The following is an 11,347-nucleotide window of genomic DNA, read 5'->3' as shown; positions in this document are numbered from 1 at the left end:
TGCACAGATTTAGTGCAGCGGTAAGAAAGCGGTGAGTGTGTTCCAAAGTTCTAAAGCGGTTTTTGCATTTCGAAAATATTTTGATTCGAAAAAGGATTTTATCCGTTTTTATCCACGTGAGGAAGACAAAAATAGTTTCGTCGGAAGCGCTAGTGATTATAGCGATATTCATAAACACTTAACGCCTGGATGTTAATTTTCTCATTTCTTGCATAAGACAATTGTTTTCTGACACTGTTTTCCAAATTGAAGTTAATCGTCGTCTTTCGGAAGTGGTAACTGCTAATAAAGATCTTCCACAAGGTGAACCACTTAGTCCTATTTTGTTTAATTTATTCGTTTACGATCTCCTGGACTTTTTTTGCAGTCGTAATACTATGGGTATATTTATATCACTGGAGGTGGAATTGAACTGTCTTTTGTTTGCCGATGATATTGTAATATTTTCGTATTCATCTATTGGCCTTCAGAAGAAACTTGACCTTCTACAAGATTATTGTAAGTCTAATAAACTACTTATTAATGAGACTAAATCTAAAGTAATGGTTTTTTGGAGAGGGGGCAGACTAGGAAAGGCTGATAAATAAAATTTATCTAATTCTGAGTTGGAGATTGTCTCGTCCTACAAATATCTGAGTGTTTTTTTTACTCCACAGGGTTTATTTTCTTTTCACCTAGAAAAATTGTTTTTGAAATATAAACTTCAGCTTTCCAGTTTAATAAAGCTATCTTCCGTTGAGTCATACTTCCGATTGTTTGACTCCTTGATACGCTCAAGTTTAGGATTTATGTTCCCTATTTGGGGAACATCTCTTATCGATAAACTAAAGAAGACTCAACTGAGGTTTATTAGATCGATATTTCATATTAATCATTCGGTGCCTGGACCTGTTTTATTATCAAATCTAAATTATAATATTAAATCTCTAATAATACAATTACGACTTAATGATTATACTATTGTATTAAATGGGCGTAGAATGAACATATCAGCTCATTCCAATTGTCCACTATGCAACAGATTCTGTGAAAGCGTTAAGAACCACTTATTTGTATCTTGTGAACTTACCGAGCATTTAAAAGACACTGTTTTGACAACCAATTTTGATATGTTTTGTCTATACCAGTGATTCTCAAAGTAAGGGTCACGACCCCCAAGGGGATCATGAAAAATATTTGGGGGGGGGGGTCGCTGAAAAATTGATGCCAGATCAATTTTTTCAAATATTTTATAAATTTACTATGGATTCATGTTTAGAAATAATAGAAATAAAAAATATATAAAATAATTTTTACTTAAATAAATTGCACATATAAATAATAAAAATGATAAAAATATTTAAATACGAGCCTAACCCCCTCCCTCCGGGATGTTTTTTGACACACACTAATTCTTCGGGGGTCCTTTGAAATTTTTAAGTGCAAAAGGGGGGTCGCGGTCCAAAAAGTTTGAGAAACACTGCTGGTCTATACGATGATAATCTAAGCTCCAATATGTTATATAAAGTTCATAAATTTTTCTGTTATTCACTAAATATGTTAACATAATATTACTATGTGGCCGTCAGCCATATTTTGTTTGTATGTATATACATAGTTCATAAGTTGTAAATACACATATATTTTCTATCTTCCTTCCTCCTTCATTTCTATTCTCTTATTTCCGTTCCTTTATTCTTTGTCTAAACAATCTAACCATTATCACTGAAGGGAAGAATTACCCCTTCTAAGAACTAAGGGGGAGTGTGAACAAAAGAAAAGAGAGCCCTGAGGACTAAAGGGTAGAAGAACAACCACTTTTTGGCTGGACCTCGGAGGTAACAGACGTCGTAAGCAGTGCTCCAGATTCAAGAGAGTGAAGAAAGGGGACTGCAGCCAAGAGAGAAAACCTGCCAAGACCAGAGAAAGGAAGAGGTACAAGGGTCTATAGAACACTGAGAGAATTGGAAATCCTAGACATCGAACTGCTAGTTCAGTAGAGACAGAAAGGAGATCACGATTGTGAAAACACAAATCATTAAGGATATCGACTAAACCACTTGGACCCTGGGTACTTTCTATCTGCCTTTCCATCTTTTCTTTACTTTCCTAGGTCTATCTGTTTCCTTTCCTTATTAGTTTTAAGATAGCTATAAGGTTAGTTTTATATTCGACTTAAAACTTTTAAATTAGTCATTAAGTTTAGTTTTTATGTTATGCGCGCATGTATCATCTCTTGTATGCGAATAAGTGGCGACCCACCTTCCCCAGCGGGAATACTAAAGTTGGGATCTTATTGTAAATACGAAAGAAAAGAACCGTGTTCCGGGAGTAATAAAGAAGTTTTTTTTGTTCATATTTGTAACTAGGGCTTACAATACCGGGATTCTGGAATCCCGAATACAGGAATCCCGGACGATTTTTGTCCATTATTAAAAACCAGTATTTATGTAAAAATACCGGTATTTTGGTATTACATTAGTTGATAAAAATTGAATTTATGCACAATATAAATCTAATTTAAAATAATATTAATTAATTACAAGAAATTTTTTTTGAAGATATACAAACAATTTCATTGTATTAAAATCTATATCAGGCACATTTATTACACATACTGAGCCGAATATGGCAACATCGAGAAGCGGCGGTGTCGGCAATATAAAGCGATTGTTTATGTTTTACGTCTACTACCCAATGAATAGGTCTCGTTTATACAAATACAGAAAGTGTGTAACACAAAAATTATTAAATAGTTTAGATTAGATTGTTTAATTTTGCAAATCAGCTGTAGTGTTTACAAGTAAAAAGTATATTTTATATTTTCAATTTTATTTTTCATTCCGTTGTGTCTTGTGGTGTGTGGATTATGTGCACTTGTTTTCTGGTTTTATTTCTAATAATTGAAAATTATATAACGGTATTTAAATACTGATTAATCCATATGAATTATATGATACGGTAAGTTTATATTTGTATTAATTTAAGTTAGTGTGTAATTAATTTACAAATATTAAAATTAAAATTAATAGGCATAAACTGCTATACCCCCTGAAAGATGAATACATTTACGGAGCACCGAAAAGGACAGGATGAAACTTCAGTTTGGAATAATTTTTTTATTGAAAAAAACGGACAGGTTGCTAAATCTAAAATGTGCGCGAAAGAAATAAAGTGTACAGGAGGATCCACGAGTGGCCTTCATACTCACTTAAAAACGATACATGGACTAAATCTTAAAAATTATTGTGAATCCCCCATGATGTCGAATCAAGTGTTTCTAAACAGCCTAAATTGTTAATAACAAATTATTTTAAAAATAATAAAAACGAAAAACTTTCAGAAGTGCTTGCCCGAATGACAGCTTGCGATGGTTTGTCTTTTAATATGTTTATAAAATCGTATGACATAAGAGAAGGCTTAAAGGCAAGAGGATTCAAAGACATACCAAAATCTGCAGTCACTATTAGAAATATGGTACTTGAATATAGTAAAATTATTAAACAGTCTACAGTGCATGAAATTTCTAGACTGAAATCTGAAAATAAACGTTTCAGTATCACATTTGACGAATAAACATCTATTTGTAATCGGCTCTACATAAACATTGTTCCTTCAACACAATGTACATTAATGTAAAATATCAGATTAGTGCACGTTTACGGATCCGTTCCAGCAGAAAAATGAATTTTTCTTCTACAAGGAATAAGCAAAGATTTTAATTTAGATATATCTAAAGACATAGTTGGAGTAACTACTGACGGTGCTTTGGTTATGGTAAAATTAGGAAAAATTATAGGGGCTGAACATCAACAATGTATAGGACATTGCATAAATTTAGCAATTACTGATGTTTTGTATAAGTCAACTTTGAACCCGAGTGTGGCTATTGATGTTGTGGAGCAAAATTATAATGATGTGACAGATGACGATGATAACAATGACGACGATATCGACAAAGAAGATGGTTATGGAATTATTATAGAGTTAGATGCTAGTATTACTACAAGTAATATAAATATTAGACATACTGGTATATCATCTCTAGTTTCAAAAATTCAAAAAGTAGTGAAAACATGTAAAAATTAACCTTCTAAAAATGATAAATATTTACAAAAGTACGTGAGAAAACAATTAGGTAAATAAACAGCGCTGAAATTAGATTGTCAAACAAGATGGAACAGTATGTTATTTATGTTAGAAAAATTTCAAAAAATTAAATTTTGTATTCAAAAAGCGCTTATTGACATTAGTTCCGATATTCATTTTTCTGACGAAGAATTTAATTTATTATCTTAAATTATTGCTGCTCTTACTCCTGTAAAATTAACAGTAAAAGCATTATGCCGAAAAGATGCAAATCTTTTGACAGCTGACGCTTCTTTAACATTTATGTTAGATACTCTTTCCCAGCAAAAATCTGCAATTGCATTAGAATTATTGGAAGCATTAAAATCTCAAATTTTACTGCGACGAACTGAATTATCACAAATACTTCAGTATCTGCAAAAAAGCTCACAAGATGTTGGAGAAGTATTTAAACTCATATCCAAATTTACAATCATTAAAAAAATTGTAAGCTTAACTAAACGGCAAACACATGAAAATCTAGAAGATACAGAAGATATTGGAAGGGATGTTTCTTGCACAACTTCCATATCTTCCCAAATTAGTAATGAAACAGTATTAGAATCTGACAAGGTAAACGTAAACGAATTAAAGAAAAAACTACAGGCAGAAATAGACAATACACTAAATACTTCACCCGTGCCTGCGTTTAAAAAAATTCCAGGTCTGGAACAAAAAATAAAAGATGCTGTTTTTTCAAAAAAAGTAATTTCAACAAAAGAAACGTATTTACAAAATGTGTATGATTTCTTAATGACAATATTGCCGACAAGTGTAGAATCAGAAAAAGCTTTTTTGGCGGCTGGTTATATTTGTACGAAAATTCGGTTCTCGCTTGATGATAAAACGATTGATTGATTGTTTATGTTTTTTAAGAGCATACTTTAATAAACAAAACAAGTTATCAATAATTAACAAGCAAGTTATTAATATTATTTCATAAATACTTTCAATTTAATTATATTTTTTGCTTCTTTAATTATATAATGCAAGTAAAAAAAAGTACATATTAAATTCTGTTACATTTTACATATAATAGGCTCGTATTGCATGTTTTTTTGTATCTATCTACTCCTACTCTCTATGTAATAAAATAAATAATATCTACTCATTTCAGAACAATATTTATTGGATTTCATATATTATTTGTTAACAAGTCAATATAACAACTGAAATAAGTAAAAATATAACTAGTAAATTTTTTATTAATAATACCGGTTTTAATACCGGTATCCCGATATTTCAAATTTCAAATATCAAATGCCGGTATTCAGATTTAAGTTCAATATTGTAAGCCCTATTTGTAACGTTTACTCGCTAACTTACAATTCTCTCGGTATGAACAACCACAACTAATTAAGTTATATATATATTACAAAAATAATAATGACATAAATGATATAACAATGTCTGTAATTATTAATGACTTTGTAACCCCCTTTGCATAGGCAAAAGCCATGGCAAATAAATATTGATTGATTGATTGAAATCTAAATATTATTTGCATAGACATGGAGTAATTAAGAAGCAAACATTAAAAGTAATGCCTCACAAATGAAGAAATCAACATTTCAAACAAAACGTGGGCCTTCAGTTAATCCAAGATTAACTGAAGTTGAAGAAAGAGTATTAAATTTAATTGATATTACTGCTGTCTATGAAGAATCCCAAATTGGTTGGTTGGTTGGTTTGAGTTTCTTGGCACAAAAGCCACATAGGCCATGCTGCGCCATGACAAATCACAAGATCAAACAAAGCCAAATATATATCATACAATATCAATACAACACAAAACATAAACAAGTGCAAACAAACAGAACAACACAAATATAAGTATATAATAAATAAGTAAATAAATTACTTAACTCAAATCTCTTTATTAATATTTATAACTTTCAAAAAGTTCAGTATCTTATCAAGATTTGGCCTCTGGCCCAAAATCTCTCTCAAATTTGCATTTCCGAAATGCTGTCTGCGACTCTGGTCAAAAGCAACACATTTGCAAAGTATGTGTTTGACACTTAAAGTACAAATGCAATACTGGCATACTGGCTGGTCATCACCCTTCAAAAGGTATTGATGAGTAAGCCGAGTATGTCCAACTCTCAGACGAGTAAGAATGACTTCAGATCTCCTATCATACTGTTTGTTGTGTGCCCAACTTTCTATTATAAATTTGAACAAATAACGACTAACCCGTTACAAAGCTATACATCCACAAGAGCCGAATTATCAAGCTGAAGTTGGCTATAATAAATAAATAATTAATAAGACAATTTGGCACTAGAGATTGGCGTTAGGCGCCATCTCTTACTAAACTTAATAATTATAATTAAATAAAATAAATAATTTTAATAATTTGGAACTGGAGAAAAAGAAATCGGCCCGAAGCAGGACTCGAACCCGCAACTTCTGCTATCCGTGCAGACACGTTACCAGTTACGCTACCCGGACCTTCAGTCCAATTGCCTCCTCCAGTATATAAAAGCTAACACGACGACCATCGTTTGACTATAAATTTGATCTCGTAAAGTTCATTGTGGACTTGTTCGTTCCACACATTTTGCCATCTCTCTGCTAGTCGTTTTTTAACCACCAGCTTCAAGTCCTCTCCTTCAATAAACATTGTATGCTGAGAAGAACTTGCTAACTTTGCAGCTGCGTCAGCTTCTTCATTCCCTCTTATACCTACATGGCCTGGGACACAACAAAATTTTACAAAAATATTACTCGCAATAACATGGCAAAACAGTTTACTAATTTTAATCACTATAGATTGAGAACTAGGTTCACGTAAGATCAAAGCCTGAAGTGCAGTAACTGAGTCAGTGTAAATAACACAGCGACAATGGCCTTTCCTAATTATATATTTGAAGGCTAGGTAAATACCCTGCAACTCTGCAGTAAAAATGGAAGAATTCGATGCAATTTGTTCTGCCACGATCTCATCCGGGCAGACGAACGCTTAACCAACGTAGTCAACCGATTTCGATCCATCAGTATAAATAAGGAATTAAATTCCTGTCGTGGTGTAGAATTTCTGCAAAGTGCTGCCTATAGATGTAGTCCGGGGTGGATTCCTTAGGAAACTGCTTTAAGCTAATGTCAACATTAATCACAGGAGTTGACCAAGGTGATAGATTATCAACCTCGGTTGGTTGGTTGGTTGGTTAAAGTTTATTGGCACAAGGGCCACATAGGCCAAGCTGCGCCACAACATACGGTATATATATGTACATAAATAACAATAAAAATGAACAAAACAAAAAACAAAAAACCAATAACAAAAATATACAACAGTTAAACTGTGTATAACAACAACATGTATATGGATATAAATAAATAAATAATTAAATTTCTTTATAAATATTTGTAACTTTTAGAAAGTTCAATAATTTATCAACATTTGGCCTCTGGCCCAAAATCTCTTTAAAACTTGCATTTCCAAAATGCTGCCTACGAATCCGTTCAGAGGCGATGCAATTGCTCAGTATGTGCTTAACACTTACATTACAGTTGCAATACTGACATACAGGCTGGTCATCACCCTTCAAAAGGTATTGATGAGTCAGTCGAGTATGTCCAATTCTCAAACGAGTAAGAATGACCTCAGATCTCCTGTCATAAGGTTTCTTCTGTGTCCAATTTTCTATCACAGGTTTGATCTCGTGTAGTTTATTGTGGACTTGTGCGTTCCACACATTTTGCCATCTCTCCTCTAGTCGTTTTTTAACAACTAGCTTCAAGTCACCTCCTTCAATATGCATTGTATGCTGAGAAGGACTTGCTGACTTTGCAGCTGCGTCAGCTTCTTCATTCCCTCTTATACCTACATGGCCTGGGACCCAACAAAATTTTATAGAGAAATTCCTCGCAAAAAGATGGCAAATCAGCTTACGAATTTTAATCACTATGGAGTGAAAACTAGGTTCATACGAGATCAAAGCCTGAAGTGCACTAACTGAGTCAGTGTAAATCACGCAGCAACGATGACCTTTCCTATTTATATACTTTAGGGCTAAATAAATAGCCTGCAACTCCGCAGTAAAAATGGAAGACTTCGGTGCTATTTGCTCTGCCACGATTTCATCCTGGCAAACAAAGGCTAAGCCAACATAGTCATCCGATTTAGATCCATCTGTGTATATAGGAATTAAATTCCTGTCACGATGTTGAATTTCTGCGAAGTGCTGTCTATAAACGTAGTCTGGGGTGGTTTCTTTTAGAAACTGCTTTAAGCTTAAATCAACGTTTATCACAGGAATTGACCAAGGTGATATATTATCGACCTCGACCTGCGAAATGTTGCTTGTGTCCAGGTCAATCGTGCTGCTTACATTCTCCATTCTTATGTCAAATGTAGGGACACTACTTGGGCGAGCTGCAAATAATCTCCTCAGCTGACTATCTGAACAATCAGCTAAAAGTTTATTTTGAGATCTCTGTTTAATGTAATAAAAAAGAGACAACTGTTCTCTCCTAAGAGATAGTGGAGGCTCATGAGCATCCACATACAAACTTTGTACAGGAGAAGTTCGAAATGCACCAGTGCACAAACGCAATGCTTGATGGTGGATTGGATCCAGCATCCGAAGAGTAGATTCACGTGTAGAGCCATACACAACGCACCCATAGTCCAGCTTAGAGCGAACAAGGGCCCTATAAATCCTGAGCATAGAACATTTGTCTGCTCCCCAGGATGAGCAGCACAATACCTTTAACAGGTTTAAAGCTTTTAAACATCTACTCTTCAAATTGCGCAAGTGTGGTAAGAACGTCAATTTATGGTCAAACACGACACCCAAAAATTTTGCTTCGTTGACCATTGGGATTTTAACCCCATTTAGGTGAATTTCAGGGTCCAGGTGCAAACCACGCCTTCGGCAAAAGTGGATGCACGAGGTCTTCTCTACGTTAAAACTGAAACCATTGGTCTTGGACCAATTGTCTATTCGATTTAAGGAGGTTTGCAGTTGTCTCTCAATAAAACCCATGTTACTAGACTGACAGGAAATCTGAAAGTCATCCACATACAGAGAGTGTTTCACACTGGGAGGAAGACAGTTAGTTATACTGTTAATTTTTATTAGGAACAGAGTTACACTCAAAATAGAACCTTGAGGGACACCCTCTTCTTGTGTGAAAGGCCTAGACAAAGTGTTGCCCATCCTGACTTGGAATCTTCGATTCTGTAGGAAGTTTTTTATAAAAATTGGCAAATTACCCCGCAATCCGAATTTGTGCAGATCACGGAGTATCCCGTATCGCCAACAGCGATCGTAGGCCTTCTCTATATCGAAAAACACAGACACTAAGTGCTGTCGTCTAATAAACGCTTCGCGTATAGATGTTTCAAGGTTTACTAAATTGTCTGTGGTACTTCTGTTCCTACGAAATCCACTCTGATGTGGTGAAAAGTAGTTCTTTTCCTCTAGGAGGAACATCAAACGTCTGTTGACCATTCTCTCGAAAAGTTTGCAGAGACAACTAGTCAGAGAAATTGGTCTATAATTAGAGGGATTCTTGCAGTCTTTACCTGGCTTGGGAATGGGAATAATAATTGATAGCCTCCAAGAGTCAGGGAAAATACATTCTGTCCATATTCTGTTAAACAGATTCAGAAGGTTACTAAGGGAATTGCCTGACAGATTTTTAATCATGCTGTAATGGATTTTATCCGGGCCTACAGCAGTATTCCCCGAGCGAGAGATTGCTGTACATAGTTCTATTCTGCTGAATGGCACATTATATTCCTCATTAGATGGGGAGTGGAAGTTTAGATATTGTTTTTCAGTTTGGACTTTATAAGCCTGAAAATCCCTTGTATACATAATATTGCTGGATGAAGACGAAAATGTTTCACCCAACAAATCAGCAATACCTTTTATGTCACTGATTATTGTGCCATTACTTTCCAGCATGGACAGAGAGTGAGAAGCATATTTTCCATTGATTTTATGGATTTTATCCCAGACTGCTTTTGAGCTGGTGGAAGATGTTATGCTAGAAACATACTTCCTCCAAGAGTCCCTTTGGCTTTGCCTTCTTATTTTTCTGGCATTAGCCTTTGCTTTCTTAAAAGCAACCAAATTGTTAGCAGTGGGGTATCTTCTGAAAATCCCCCATGCTTTCTTTTGCTTTTTAAATGCTGCCTCGCAATTCTGATCCCACCATGGTTTCGGATGTTTTGGATATCTGGTTGACGTTTTCCCCATTGTTTTTTCGGCTGCCTGAATAATACTGGAAGTGACAACTTCGACTGCATCATTGATATCGGCAGTATTGACCATTTCCTCAGTGATATTAGCCAAAGAGGAAAAAGCAGGCCAATCTGCCGTTTCAAGTTTCCAGCGTGGTGGACGGGCTGTTTCACAGCTTTCTCTGCCTTGGTATTTTAGAAATATTGGGAAGTGGTCACTGGAAAGTGGATTAGATCCAACCTCCCATATAAACGCTGAAAACAGATTTGGGGTTGCTAATGATAGATCAATGGCAGTGAATGTTCTTGTTGGGGCGTGGAAGTATGTCACTTCTCCAGTATTAAATAAATATAGTTGGTGATTACCTATGAATCTTTCAATGGCTCTGCCTCGACGGTTGATATCGTGACTGCCCCACATTGGATTGTGGCCATTGAAATCACCAAGTAAAAAAAAAGGAGTTGGCAGCTGTTCAACCAATGCATCCAATTCATCGTCATTGACTCTGACATCTGGTGGCAAGTATATGGAACAAACTGTGACAGTGACGCCCATAGATATTCTGACTGCCACAGCTTGCAGCTCTGTTGTTATTTGTACCGGAAAAGACGGGATGCGGTTTGAAACCAGTACAGCCACACCTCCACTGGCGCGGGTGTGGCTGTCGTCATCTTTACGGTAAAGATCGAATCCTTTTAAAGAAATTCTTTCTCCAGGTTTTAGATGTGTTTCCTGGAGTGCCACGCAGAGAGATGAGGTAGAGTATGTCAGGTGTTTAACGTCAGAGAAGTTGTTGCGGAAACCACGACAGTTCCATTGGATTATTTTATAATCCATTATGTGTTTGAGGTAGCATTCTTTGCGAGGGTATCCCTCTTTAATTTAACAGGGGGTCTCTCTTTTGGAGGTGACTTTGGTTTCGTAACCTCCGTATTAGGCTCTTCGTCAGATATGTCAGAAAACTCACTCACAGATTGAGCTTCTGATTTTTTGAAACTTTAGAGAGGGCTGCTTTCACTCTTTGTTTGTTAAGTGGGTTC

General features: G+C 35.2%; 1 protein-coding gene across 1 annotated transcript in view; it reads right to left on the bottom strand.

The window, feature by feature from the left end:
• Nucleotides 1–6,595: 6,595 nt before the first annotated feature.
• The window catches only part of LOC136978790 (uncharacterized), a 5,759-nt gene continuing 1,007 nt past the window's right edge, over nucleotides 6,596–11,347 (bottom strand). Inside the window, exon 2 of the mRNA XM_067274612.1 lies at nucleotides 6,596–6,804. Coding sequence (XP_067130713.1) covers nucleotides 6,596–6,804 — 209 coding nt within the window. The remainder of the gene's footprint in view (nucleotides 6,805–11,347) is intronic.

This window comes from Centruroides vittatus, unplaced genomic scaffold (assembly GCF_030686945.1).
Source record: "Centruroides vittatus isolate TY-2023 unplaced genomic scaffold, ASM3068694v2 contig_55, whole genome shotgun sequence".
In the NCBI taxonomy this organism is placed as follows: Eukaryota; Metazoa; Arthropoda; class Arachnida; order Scorpiones; family Buthidae; genus Centruroides; species Centruroides vittatus.
The sequence above is the reverse complement of the archived record's forward strand: the minus strand, read 5'-3'. Positions and strand labels throughout refer to the sequence as shown.